At 38.1% G+C, this 14,644-nt stretch overlaps 1 protein-coding gene across 2 annotated transcripts; it reads right to left on the bottom strand.

Annotated features, from left to right (window-relative positions):
• Positions 1–3,264: 3,264 nt before the first annotated feature.
• ewsr1a (EWS RNA-binding protein 1a) lies at positions 3,265–14,457 on the bottom strand. 2 transcript variants are annotated; one of them, XM_073829088.1, is made up of 16 exons: positions 14,423–14,457; positions 13,537–13,573; positions 11,613–11,667; positions 11,349–11,487; positions 11,052–11,253; positions 10,662–10,972; positions 10,399–10,582; positions 7,931–7,968; positions 7,579–7,596; positions 7,067–7,182; positions 6,401–6,530; positions 6,202–6,321; positions 5,971–6,112; positions 5,775–5,872; positions 3,948–4,185; positions 3,265–3,864 (listed from the first exon to the last, which is right to left on the bottom strand). In XM_073829088.1, exons 1-16 carry the CDS (start codon positions 14,436–14,438, stop codon positions 3,825–3,827), a joined length of 1,884 nt encoding a protein of 627 aa, XP_073685189.1. In that variant the 5' UTR covers positions 14,439–14,457; the 3' UTR covers positions 3,265–3,824. The 2 variants fall into 2 exon arrangements, with proteins under 2 accessions (XP_073685189.1, XP_073685188.1); XM_073829087.1 differs by lacking the exon at positions 7,579–7,596 and adding an exon at positions 7,263–7,274 and having other exon boundaries at positions 10,662–10,975.
• Between the last annotated feature and the right edge of the window lie 187 nt (positions 14,458–14,644).

Genomic DNA, 14,644 nt, shown 5'->3' on the forward strand with positions numbered 1-14,644 from the left:
TTAGCTGATTTGCATGTGAAATTTGGCTTTTATGGAGGAGCGAAAGCGCAACACTGGTAAAAGGGCAGAATGGGGCGCAATAATCGTTTCATCTCGATTACTGCATTTTCATGTTCGTTTGAAGCAGAAATCGAAATCGAAACCGAATTTCGATTAATTGCACAGCCCTAGTGTGAAGAACATAAAGAAAATTCAGTTATACCAAGCTAGCAAATGTTCACTGAACGTAAACAATGCAGCTGAACCAAACGGAACTCATATATTTAGCTGATTATTTCTGCTGAAAATGGTCAATTATTGTCATGTTTTGGGCTGTACTAATCGGTCGGACGAAAAAAAAAAACATTTGGAGTAGACTGACAAACGTTATAACGAATCAAGGAGAAGAGTGCAAAAAACTGTCTGAGGAACAAAAGGCGTTTATGGTTGGCCGAACTAAACCAGGATTTCCAGCAAGAATCTTGACAACATTCGTGTTTGTAGGTGAAATATTAGGCTTATATCTTAATTAATACTGCTCGTACGTATCTTTACCACCTTTACTAAGTCCTTCTCTATATATTAGCCTCCACAAGTTTTTTTAGTGGTTTAAAAAACATAAGTTAGTAGAACAATATATTCACTAGTAAACTAACCTTGCAATCCATGCTGTTGTTTACATCCGACTATTGCCAAAATGGCCGCGCATCCGTTAACTGACCAAATCATAAAGTAAGTGCAAACCCTCTATACATAGTGTTGCTTTTGGCGGCCGGTTTTTAGTTTTAGTCTAGTATTTGTGTGAAGCTGTCATTTTAGTTTTTATTAGTTTTAGTCACATTCATACTCTTTTTAATCTAGTCAAGTTTTAGTCAACTAAAAGTCTGTGCATTTTAGTCTTATTTTAGTCAGAATTATCCATTACTATTTTTGTCTAGTTTTAGTCGACGAAAACTGATGAGATTTAGGCCAGGTTTCACAGACAGGGCTTAGGCTAAGCCAGGACTAAGCCTTGTTTGTGAAACCGGGGGTTAGTCTAGTTTTAGTCAATGAAAATTGTATTTTAGTCTCTTTTTTATGTTTATTTACAGATTAATTCATTTTTACCTTGTGTAAGTAAAATTAGAGATTAAAAATTAAAATTAAAAATTACATTTTTATTTTAATTTTATTTCTTATGGTTTTCGTAGCACAAGTTGATTTATTTTATGAAACTGTCCAAAAATCGCTTGGACATAGAACAGCTCAGAGTAGAACGTCACGTGTTGTCATCTCGAAATTACGGTAATTATGATATGGCGTGAACACAGCATAATGTACCTTTTTATGATACAGTTGAGGGGAAAGCCTCGGTGCTTAGAAAAGCTTCATTTTTTCATCACTACTAAAAAGTGCAAGTATCTGCTTCTTTCGTTAGACAGAGGACAAAAGTAGAAATTTCGCTCACACTCATCCTTAATGGCAGTGAATAACGACCAGTATCAAACTTTAAAAGAAGCCACAAAAGTAGCACAAAATGGCCACATGTGTCTAATACTCTAACCTCCGGTTTCACAAGACTAGTCTTAAACTTAACAAAACCTGCTCAATTGCTACACAAAAGTAGCCCAGTCGTGTTTCAAGGGGGTCCCCGGTAAAAATTGCATTCCAGGGGGTAAAATACACGTTTTCACTTCAACCCGCAGACATGAAAAACAACCAGCAACAACAGTGTTAAAGTAGCCCAAATTCCATGGGAAAACCTTGGACTTGGCAACACTATAGCCAACAACACATTGTATGGGTCAAAATTAACGTTTTTTTTTTTAAATGCCAAAACTCATTAGGATATTAAGATCATGTTTCATGGCAATATTTTGTAAATTTCCTATCGTAAATATATCGAAACCTAATTTTTGATTAGTAATATTAATTGCTAAGAACTTAATTTGGAATTGTATTGTACAATTATTGTATTGTATTGTATTGGAATGCAAATTTTACCAGAGGGACCCAGCCAAAAAACGTGAATTTTACCCCCTAGAATGCAATATTTACTGGGGGACCCCCCCACTGAAATGCAATTGGGCGAGTTTTGTTGTAAAAACCAGGCAACCCTGGACTTCTGGTAAATAAGAATAACAACAAAATGCAGCCAATGTTAAAACTGTTTGCACTACAGTCTAGTGTGTTCATAATTAAGATTAATACATTAAACTAATATGGTAAGAAGACACACTAATTTGCATTATCAAATAGCAAAACAAGCTGTTTTATACAGCTAAAAATAGCTGGAGGCGGATGAGACCGGAAACTAGACCCATAAAATTTACAAATGGCCTTAATACAGATGGATTCACTCTCTGACAGCAGATGGCTCTTATGGATAAAAAAATAGCTGTATTGCACTACAGTGCTTTCCATTTCTTGTAACGTTCCACAGAGAAAAAAGTCAAACGGCCATTTGGATTTTTGTAATTGCTATGGCAGAGCTGCTCAACCCTGCTCCTGGAGATCTACCTACCTGCAGACTTTTGTTCCAGCCCTGCTCCAACACAGCTGTCTGTAATTATCAAGTGCTACTTAAGAGGTTAATTAGCTGGTTCAGGTGTATTTGTTTAGGGTTGGAGCTGAACTCTGTAGGATAGTAGATCTCCAGGAACAGGGTTGAGCACCCCTGTGCTATGGTGTATACCAAATAAAAGTAAATACAAGAGTACAGAAACAAGAGAGCCAGGTTCAGATTATTTCTTTGCTCTAACTTTCCAAAGACTTTGCTGTCTTTGCTAGCAATTTTTCCGCTAAGTAACAAAGCGTGATCCTTATTTGCTGGCCAGTTGTTGTCACATTGCGATGTGAATTATTAAAAAAAAAAAAAAAAAAAAAAAAAAACAACACTACCTTTTCGACAGCTGCTAACATTTGTGTACATCTGAACGGTATTAACAGTCACATTAAAACGTCTATCGCAAACTTTGTCTTGGTGTTCACATGCCCTTAAATTAAAAAGGTGCTAAAGAAGCAAGGTTAACGCCATTGACGCTAAACATCATTGGTTCCCGTGTGACGTCTGACATGACTGCATCAACATGCGCAACAGAAAATGACCTCCTGAGGGGAACGTTTTCTGTGAATACATTTTAGTCTGTTTACACAAAAACTCCTCATAAGACTCTTTACCACAAAGTTGTAACTTCATACTTTCAAAAGTTAAAAAAACAAATCACAAGATGCTCCAGAAAGTCTTCTTTTGATCAACACCAGAAAATAAAATAAAAAAAAGCATAGAACATGAACAAAGGCAAGTAATTTTTTCCAGAATTTTATTTTTTTAAGGTGAACTCTTTTAAACACTGTTTGAAATGACAGAGGGCTGAATAGCATCAGCTATTTACATTATTCAGTCACACTGAAGGTGTCACACTGTTTAGGTGAGGTAATGAGTAAATGCAAAAAACAATAAGTACATGGCAAGTATTTACGGCCATGCATTTAAAAAACCCACAAAATGTTTTCCATGTTTTTTTTTAATTCAACATTTCCAGACATGAAAGTAGCGAAAAGCAAATGAGGGGGTATTAGGAAGTAAAAAATAATAATTTCACATTGTTCCACAAATACTTTTCTGACAAATCCAAACGGCACACTGAACACCCTGCATTTACATGTGCATCTGGTTTCAAATACAGTTCTGGACCAGAAAAGCTAAGCACAAAACACAAAAGTTAAAAAAATAAAACATTCACTGGACTAACGGCAAAGCAGTAACGAGTTCCATACAAACCATTTATAAATATGGAATTGCAACTTTAAAATCATGTGAAAAACAAACAGGTGTGGGGAGATGTGGACCATCAAGGCATCCCTCAATATGGTCTCTCTCTCCGTTCTTGACGATGGTCTCCCCTGTTAAAAAAACCCAAAAGATCATGAATTACTGTTTGGTTTTGTGGCTATTAAGACTGACACTTCCACAGAAGCATACTCACTTCATATCCATTTTGCCAGGTGGTCCCATTCCTCGCCCCCTTCTTCCCATGTCATCCATAGGAGGCCCACCACGACCCCTTCCTCCAAAACCGCCTCGGTCCATGCCACGCCCTCCCCTGAAACCTCCACGATCCGCACCTCTGCCTCCACGGAAGCCACCGGGCCCCCCTGGTCCTCCACGGTCCATACCACGGCCGCCACGCATCCCACCTGGTCCACCACGACCACGGTCACCACCTGTATCCCAAAAGACAGTTAGTGAGTATCAGCTATGCAAATATCTAAGGCTTTTTTAAAAACTATGGGAGATGTGAATAGGGCTTTCACTAACGATTATTTTGGTAATTAAGTAATCGGTTGATTTTTTTCTGAAGATTAATAGAGTAATCAGATAATTATAATAAATGTTAACAAATGCTATAGCCACTGCAATTTCTTAAATATAGACATCAAAACGTGTACATTTCTAAGAGAGGGTTTGAGCTTTCATTTTGAAATTGTGATGAACAGTTAGCATGTTTATAAAAATATTGATATATTGTCCTGTGTTTGTTTACAAATGATTTACCTTACAAATCTGATGAAATGGCACACGTAGCATTCTCAGATAATGGTTATAATAAACCCGAACTCAGAGCAATATGCAGAAATGGAGTCTGAGAATACTGTGCATGTAAATGCTGCTCCACACAAACAGTTTTTTTTTAGCATTTACTGTGAACGGCCACTCTAAGTCGCACATACGTGACCTACACTCATGCAAATAGTTAAAGGAACACTCCACTTTTTTTGGAAATAGGCTCATCCTCCAACTCCCCCCGAGTTAATAAGTTGAGTTTTACCATTTTGAAATCCATTCAGCCGTTCTCCTGTTCTGCCAATATCACTTTTAGCATAGATCATTGAATCCTATTAGACCAATAGCATCACGTTCAAAAATGACCAATGAGTTTCGGTATTTGTCCTGTTTAAAACTTGACTCTTCTGTAGTTATATCTTGTACTAAGACCGACGGAAAATGTAAAGATGCGATTTTCTAGGCTGATAAGATTAGGAACTACACTCCCATTCTGGCGTAATAGTCAAGGATGTTTGCTGAAATTAGTTCCCAGATAGGTAACTTCCAACGAGGAACGCTCCCTGTGCATGCAGTTGGTCACGTTGGGCAGCGATGTGCTGCATATTACTGCGTCTGCTACGGCCATGTTACGGCAGCAAACTACCTTGACTATTACGCCGGAATGGGAGTGTAGTTCCTAATCTTATCAGCCTAGAAAATCGCATCTTTACATTTTCCGCAGGTATTAGTACACGATATAACTACAGAAGAGTCAAGTTTTAAATAGGACAAATACCGAAACTCGTTGGTCATTTTTGAACACGATGCTATGCTATGCTAAAAGTGATATCGAACAGGAGAACGGCTGAATGGATTTCAAAACGGTAAAAATCAACTTATTAAATTGGGGGGGAGTTGGAGAATGAGCCTATTTCCAAAAAAAGTGGAGTGTGAGTTGGAGAATGAGCCTATTTCCAAAAAAAGTGGAGTGTTCCTTTAAAGCACATATATTTAACCTCCTTTATATGTATTAATTTAATTAAATCGTAGCATTTGTGAATTTAAAACAGTATTATGCATTATGATTTTTAAATGGGTTTAATATCATGCAGCCTTAGAAAATGGTCTAATAATGCGTTTCATGAATTCTCGTCTGTGGAATTGGCCACTTCCAGTATTGTACCGGTAAAATGCAATCAAAATTGTGTACTTTGAATTGAATCGAGGAATCATGACAGCCCTAGATGTGAATACTAAAGACAATAACCTGGAGGAGGGAAGGGAGGAGGTCCAAAGCCTTCAGGTTTGGGTGCCTTGCACTGGTTACACTCCATTCTCCAGGCGAAGTTTTGGTTTCCACATCCCCTAGAATAACAACGACACATTAAATCATGAAGTCATTCAGTCTGAATGCAATAGATGGATCACTGAGTATCTACTAGTACCACTACAGAAATACATACGCATTTGGACACTGCCAGTCTCCTGCCCTTTGTTGCATGTTTCCTCCAGTAGGTCCTCCACGGCCCATTCCCCTGGGACCCCCACGTGGCATGAATCCACCTCGATCACCACCTCTGCCCATACCACCACGACCCATCATTCCTGCAGGACCAGAGCCATTTCCAACTTAATGGTTAGACATTTTTAGTACAGAAACCTTTTTTTTTCTGCTGCTTCTAAAATAATGTTACCTCCTCGTCCCATCATGCCACCTCGGTCTCCTCTCATTGGCATGCCTCCACGCATCATTCCCATCATAGGTTTGCGTCTGGCCATGGAAACCTTCAGCTTCTTCCCCTGGAAATCTTTTCCTAATGGGAAAACATTTTTCTTGAGGACTCATGATGAAAGGACAGACATTCTGGAGAGATTTACTTAAGTTCAACGCACCATCAAACCACTCGACTGCTGCCTTTGCAGATGGAGGCTCTTCATAGGACAAAGTGCAGTCACCTTTAGGTTTCCCAGTCTCTTTATCGGTGTATATGTTGACAGCAGGCAGGCCTGTACGTTTGTTTATCTTAGGAAGAAAAATTAAACAATTAAAATCATGAAATCTAGTCAAAACAAGAAATCTAATAAAGGACCATTTGGCGCATGGTGTAACCCAACCCTTTACATGTTTAAATATTAGACCAATAGTAACATGAGAGGCTTTTGTACCGCAGGAACCTTTTCATAGTTCTTAGAACTACTGGAATCTCATAAGAGATTAGTCAGATTTTCATGCTTTTTAAAAATTGCGCAAATTGTGTGCTCACATTCCATCTCCGTTATCACAAAACCCACGAGACACAACAAAAACAGCACTGATAATGGCATTCTCCATTCACCGGTTGTTGGTGTTTGTAAATTGCGCGAATAAAGACACTGTCGGACACTTCAGAGTTCCTGCTGCCGGTGCGAATGCAACCAATAAAACGGCCCGAGAGGGAAATTCTAGGTGGTTCTCTAGATACCACCATGTTGGCTAGTTCCTAGAACGCGCCTATGGATAAACAACAAGCCATCCATCTTTCCGAAGCCGTTTCACTGAATAGAAAGACTATTAAGTACCCTGATGATTCCACTGTGCTTGAAAAAGTCAGCAACTTCTTCCAATGTAGCGTTCTCAGTCAGCCCAGTGATGTAAATAGTGCTGTTTTCAGAATCATCCTGCTCCTCAGGGCGTCCTGCAGAGAACATAGTGTTAAAAGCAAAAGAAATTGATAAAAAGAGACTAATAGGACATAAAAATCCAAACCAAACTTACCCATTTCACCATCTGTTTCAGGTTTTCATCAAGCAGGACACCAGGAGAAAAAGACAGTGAGAAATAAGTTAGTTTACAAGTCAAGCTTCTCAAGCACCTGACAATATTATGCTACCATTTTCTGGTCAAGACTGCCCCGGCACACTCTTTCTGACCATTCAAAGACATAAAATGACAAAATACCATGATGCAGTTGACCCAAGAATGGTTTGATTGCAAAAAGTATTAAGAGGAAACTATTCAAAAGCTACCTAGTTTTTATTTCAGTGTGCCTTATATAGAAAAATATTTGCAAATCCCTTGAAAAACCAAGGACCCAAATTGGACTCCATACCTGATATCATATAAAATTGTGTGAAATAGTAAACACTGAAATGATAATAGTAAACACTGAAGTGATACTCTACATGGCTGGGTCGGCCAGTTACCATTAACTCCTGATTATAAGGGCAAAAGTAACCTTTGATTGGAGTCCACACTCAGGATTTTTAACCAATAAATCTGATAGATAATAAACCATTCCTATACAACCAATGGAAAAAGTTGAAAACTCTTAAATTTTAGCCGGCAGTGTAGTTTTGCAAGGCATTAATTATTACCCTTCTGAAAAACACCCATAAAAGGTAGAGAATTCTAGTGTATGGTCTTGTGATTCTAATTAAACTTACCACCAGGCTTAATGAAGCCACCTCTGTCTCCAGCGATGCTGGGGGGGAATAAGCGAAGATATGAAGGCGATATCCCTTAAAACAGCCACTTCGGTACCACAAAAAGGGTAATGGGGGCATTTGCACAGTTTTAACTAACTCTTAACCCTTAACAAGACCCCCTTATAAAAACACAATATTACTGAGAGTAACACTCAGTTGGGGTGCTGTAGCATTACAATGTGCACTGGACTTGCTCAACTTACAATTTTATGACATTAGTGGCTGAACAATATTGGGGTTATATAGAGCACAAGTGAGGGTTGATCTTTATTACTACTATTGTAGGTGGAAAACCCCAGAAATTGGTACACTGTATTTGAGATGTAATTGTTTCAGACGCAGCCTTGCTACCAACTCTAAACGAAAACGAGATTAAGCAATATTTAAAACTACACCCAAATGTTAAAAAAATTAGTCTAATTGCATATTGGTGGCAGCTGCACCAAAATGCAGGCGTAGCCTGTTTGTGGTTGCATCTGAAACAATCTGCTTACATAAAGCTGATACATGCATTTTAGTAATAAATAAAAAGGAAAAAGCAGGTAAACCATAACACCACTTTTTTCTTTACAGAAATGTTTCTGATATAAATTACACAACACAAAAAAAGCTATCAAAACACTTTTGTAAAAAGAGTAAACTTATATGTTTAGATAATTATTACACATTTCTTTGGTTGCAAAACAAGATTCTCATTCTTGTAGGAAAACCACATTTGGAACACCTCTTGACACCACCAACTTAAGTCCCCATTTCAAAAGGCTGCCGGCCCAGACTCAGAACTGAGTAGTGGTACTGTAAAAGTATTGATGTGTTTACATGGCTCTCACTTTGTTACCTGTAGCGTATAAATGCGACAAAGCATGTTAAAGAAAAAGTTTCATAATGCACAAGACAATTGCAATCCAAATGTGTGACAAAGAAAACATACCTTTTTTAATAGGGAAAATGAATGCAGTGTATTTTCAGCATTTTGATTTCATTGCATACCTTCATAACCAAAATAGTTTACTTTAAAGGTTGTATTGCACAAGCTCATTTAAATAAATCTAATACAACAAATATTTTAACATGCATAGCAGGGGACACATTCGGGATAATAATAAGGGGACAAGCAGTTCTGTAGTAACAGTTTTGTGTTGAGCATCACTGCATTCACTTTCATATTTATTTTTTGTTAGCTTCCTGCTTTTGGCAGCATTGTAAGTTGTCTTTGGGAACCAATATGGTTAATTATAAAACAATGTTAATTTTATGCATAATATACCTGCTAGTAGGGCCCTATGATTTCCGTGATGCAAAAAAAACACAGACAGAATCACGGAATCCAGTCATAAAAGTGGAATTTGCCAAATTTTGGATGAATAAATCAAAAGTAGGCCAGTAAACTTAAATCAAAACACGACATGGACTAGTGTCTGTGAATATTAAGCCGCAAAAAGACTATTTAAATATGTATCCTACATGTTCTGCATGTCTCTGGCTATGTCTTCAGCCTCTGTCTCCTCAATATATGAGCACATGAACACAAACAATCTCTAATGCCGGGTCTTTTGAGAAAAACTATCATCATATCATACAAACATTTTTGTATGTCCAAATGTTTTGTCCAAACATTTGTTTGGAAACAAAAACAAAACAGGATTTGGGAAAAAATAAAACGGATTTCATAGGGCCCTGTATTAGAACCATTTTTAAAACCTGCACTGATATATATATACTCAATGCTAGTAAACAATACCCATTTTAACACCTTTGTCTCTTTCACTTACAATTCAGAGTAAATGAGCAAAAGACTAAATAAGACTAATCTAATTTTGTATCTGCAAACCTGTGATTTGCAGGCAGATCTATAGAATCCCATCTGGAGTGATTAAAACACCTTTTGGATTTATCCTAAAGTATCACATTATGCATTGATAATCTTATTACAACCATTTGGAGCACATATCTTATGAACTGTGCCTTCCCAATGTTTAATTATCTTGTTTATTACTCTAACATTTTAATAAATCCTTCTTCTGGATAATTAAGATCCCTAAAATATATTTAATGATAAGGGAATATGAGACTGAAATTATTATATTTTTTCCCAAAGCACACTCTCAATCATCTTACCTTAGGCCATAATGAGGCAGAGCTGAGAGCAGCAGCACAGTTTGGTATCTTATCAGAACAACCACGTGGATTTACTATCAAACTAATTTAAAAAAAAGCTTCAATACTTAAGATATGATATATTTTTTTAAATTATTATAACAAAAAGAGTCCAACTACAGTACATGATTTAAGCTTTGGCTCCAAATAAAGTATCGTCTCTGCCAATTTAAGTATACAGCATGGCTCTCAGCCCTGTATGGCCTCTTACAGCTCCTGTCTGAGGGAAAGAAAGGTGGTAAGGTGAGACTGCACAAACGCACACTTACCCCATGCCTCCACGGCCCCCTCGCATGCCACCACCTCCTCGCATCATCCCCCGGTCAAACCCACCCCGGCCGCGCCCGCGGTTCTCCCCCCCTCCCATGCCTCGGCCCTCTCCAGGGCCCCCATATCCTCCGGATTCAGGGCCCGAGTAGCCACCTCCATTCTGATGATCCCGACTGTAACTACCTGTTAAAGGAAATTGTGTCACTAAAGCTTCCTCATTAGGATATGACAGTCTCTGCCAAGCTACTACAAATACACATACCATACTGGTTAGGTGGTTTATAGTCTGACTGGCCATAGCCTCCTCCAGTGCTGCCCTGCTGTCCGTATTGGCTAGCAGGGGGCTGTCCATAGGACCCAGAAGGTGGGGCGTAGCTGGAAGGCGGGGCCTGCTGCTGTTGGGGAGGAGTTTGTTGATAGCCTCCCTGCTGGCTGTAGGAGCTCTGCTGTCCGTAGCTTCCTTGTTGGCCCTGGTATCCTCCCTGCTGCTGCTGAGAATATGAGTTTTGCTGAGGCTGCTGGGAATATGAGCTCTGCTCATATCCAGAGGGCTGCTGGCTGCCAGAACTGTAGCTGCTTAAGACGACAAAAATACAATCAGTGACCACTGCCAATCTTTGGGGGACTATAAAGGACAAAGCCAGCCCAATACCTGGGCGGTGCAGCAGAAGCAGGCTGTTGTCCATATCCAGGATATGCAGACTGGGCACCGTAGCTAGCCTGCCCACCATAAGAGGTCGGGTTACTGCTGGTCGATGAGGCGGCAGCTGTGGAGGAATCATAGCTACTGCTTCCATATCCTTGCACGGGCTGACTGTAGCCCTGCGGTGTGGCCGGAGTGGCGTTATAACCACCTATAAAGGGTAAAAATGAAGCCACAGAATAAATACCACCGCTTGACCTTGATTTGAATACTACCGAAATGGATCAAAAGTCAAAAATAACACACCGCTGGCGGGTGGCTGCTGTCCGTAGGATGATCCATATGGCTGCTGGCCATAACTGCTTGAGGAGCCACTGGTCTGGGAGTAGGTCGAGTCAGCCGGTTGGCTGTACGAACCATAGCCTTGCTGTTGACTATACGACTGCTACACAACAAAAAGAAAGCATTTTTAGAAAGATACGTGCACCAGGCCACATGAACACCTCATGTTTTGCACTTATCTCAACAAAAAGCATGGAGAAAATTAAAGAATTTAAGGTGATGGTTTACCTGAGTGCCCTGACCATAACCCTGTTGAGAGGGCTGGGCCGTATAGGAGCTGTACCTGATGATAAAACATGATTTTCTCATTTTATTATAGATTATAAACAACCACAATTGTGACCCTGGACCACAAAACCAGTCTTAAGTCGCTGGGGTTTATTTGTAGCAATAGCCAAAAATACATTGCATGGGTCAAAATTATTGATTTTTCTTTTATGCCAAAAATCATTAGGAAATTAAGTAAAGATCATGTTCCATGAAGATTTTTTGTAAAATTCCTACTGTAAATATATCAAAATGTAATTTTTGATTTGTAAAATGCATTGTTAAGAACTTAATTTGGACAACTTTAAAGGTGATTTTCTCAGTATTTTGATTTTTTTGCACCCTCAGATTCCTGATTTTCAAATAGATGTATCTCGGTCAAATATTGTCCTATCCTAACAAACCATACATCAATAGAAAGCTTATTTATTGAGCTTTCATATGATGTATAAATCTCAGTTTTGTAAAATTTAACCTTATGACTGGTTTTGTGGTCCAGGGTCACAATTGTTAAATACAGGACTGCCTCATCTTTTGACTAACACATTTCCATGGTTATACATAAATGTTTCAGCTGTCCTTTTTTAGTGAATAAAGACAAACCACCTTTTATAAGAATTGCATCTTAACAAAAATAATAAAAAATAAATCATATACACACACACTTCCACTACTTTTTTTTTTTTTTTTTAAGAAGTCTTCTGCTCACCAAGTCTGCATTTATTTGGTCCGAAGTACAGCAAAAACAGTAACATTTTGAAATATTTTTACCATTTAAAAAAAGATTTCTATTTGAATATACTTTAAAACGTAATTTATTCCTGTGATTCCAAAGCTGAATTTTCAGCATAATTACTCCAGTCTTCAGTGTCACATGATACATCAAAAATAATTAAAACATGCTGATTTGCTGTTCAAGAAACATTTATTTTATATCAATATTTAAAACAGTTGAGTAAATTTTTTCAGTATACTTTGAGTAGCAGAAAGATCCAAAGATCAGCATTTTCCTTAAATAAAAAGCTTAGTGTGTAAAATTTTACACTATACCATTCAATTCATTCATTGGGCAGCCGTGGCCTAATGGTTAGAGAGTCGGACTTGTAACCCAAAGGTTGCGGGTTCGAGTCTCAGGTCCGGCAGGGATTGTCGGTGGGGAAGGTGAATAACCAGCACTCTCTCCACCCTCAATACCACGACTGAGGTGAGTCCCTTGAGCAAGGCACCGTACCCCCAACTGCTCCCCGGGCGCCGCAGCAATGGCTGCCCACTGCTCCGGGTGTGTGTGTGTGTGTGTGTTCACTACTGTGTGTGTGTGCACTTGGATGGGTTAAATGCAGAGCACAAATTCCTAGTATGGGTCACCATACTTGGCCTCACTTCACCTCCTTTCCTTTCCTTTCCTTTCCTTTCCTTTCCTTTCCTTTCAAAAGCTTGGAATCAGTATAAAAAATTTTAATTGGGAAAGAAATTATAAAAATTAATACTTTTATTTAGCAAGGATGCTTTAAATTGATGTGATGATAAAGACATTTATAATGTTACAAAATAATTCTATTTCAGGTAAATGCTGTTCTTCTGAACTTTCTATTCATTAAAGAAACATGAAAAATTAGACTCAGCGGTTTTCAACATAGTAATGATAAATCAGAATATTAAAATGACTTCTGAAGGATCATGTGACTGGAGTAATGATGCTAAAAATTCTGCTTTAAATTAAAGGAAAATTACATTTTGAAAAATTTCAAATAGTAAAAATATTTCAGAATTGTAAGTTACCGTTTTGCTGAACTTTGCATCAAATAAATGGATGCTTGGTAGCAGAAGAGACTTCTTTAAAAAAAAAAAAATAATAACGTTTTTTTTCCATATCTGTTATACATACCCCTGTTGGCCTCCAGCCTGTCCGTAACTGTTGTAATCTGCGAGAAAAACAAATGTTTATTTTAAATATAAAATTCATTCACAAAACCAAGGACTTTGAGTCACAGATGGGCCATAGAGTGAAACAAAGGTAACGTTATGTTCATATACACTTAAAACGCTTATCTTGGTTCATTCAAAACATATGAATAATGTAGAAAAAAAAGATACAGTATTAAAAAGTTTAAAATACATTCAGTTGTGTACAAGAATTTTCTTCAGTAGGTATTTGAGAGAATGCGTGGCAACGTTAGATTTCAATGAGCAAGCGCCACACAATTTAATACGAGAAAAAAAGAGTTAACATGAACTGTATTGATTTTATTGATTCACAGATGATGTTGAAACAGAAGCATTTTGAGATTAATATTTACAGGTTTATTAATAACAGCGGATTACAACACATCTGAACATCATTTACAAAAGACATAGGAGCTCAGCTCCAGTGCTAATAACAATTAGCCCGCCTCTTAGCTCGAGCGTTGCCAAGCAACAGACCGGCACGTGTAAATTGGTGCTCAAAAAGAAATAAGCTTGGTATAAAATAATTAAAATAAATTTGTGTGATATCAGCTAAAGAAATTACTTGGATGTGTCTGAAGTCAAGCAAATTGTAAAATGCCGCAATTTCGACCCCCTCCCCCATTTTCACAAGCAGACAAACGGAACCGGTTCGAACCACACCGGCAAACACGATATCAAAGATTTAATAGGTTCGCGTTTTATGGAACACATAACTTTAGTCTACTAAAACTGGTAGCAAAATTTATATCCAAGTGTATGTTGTTTTAAAAAACCTGTAAGATGCTGTGAAAGAGATTTAACAAAAGATTTAACGTAGCTCTTACCTGCAGCAGACGCCATTTCGTGTGCCTTTGGTTGCGAAAACTACGCATGCGTGGATGACACTCTTCAGACGCTACCATTTAACCAAGCGGGGGTGGACATTTATTACAAACGTTATAAATTCGTGATTATTTTGTATGAAATCTTACGTATTTGTCTGAGCGTTAATTTTTGATGCACTTTGCTTGGCAAATTACATTATACAGGAAAGGAGCTTAATATAG

This window comes from Garra rufa, chromosome 23, assembly GCF_049309525.1.
Source record: "Garra rufa chromosome 23, GarRuf1.0, whole genome shotgun sequence".
Lineage (NCBI taxonomy): Eukaryota > Metazoa > Chordata > Actinopteri > Cypriniformes > Cyprinidae > Garra > Garra rufa.

Bases quoted from the DNA above. Each gene is read 5' to 3' on its own strand.
- ewsr1a (XM_073829088.1), bottom strand. The intron at 10,583-10,661 runs GTATGTGTATTT...TTCCTTTAACAG, and splicing joins TAAACCACCTAACCAGTATG to GTAGTTACAGTCGGGATCAT. The intron at 3,865-3,947 runs GTGAGTATGCTT...TTTTTTTAACAG, and splicing joins CCTGGCAAAATGGATATGAA to GGGAGACCATCGTCAAGAAC.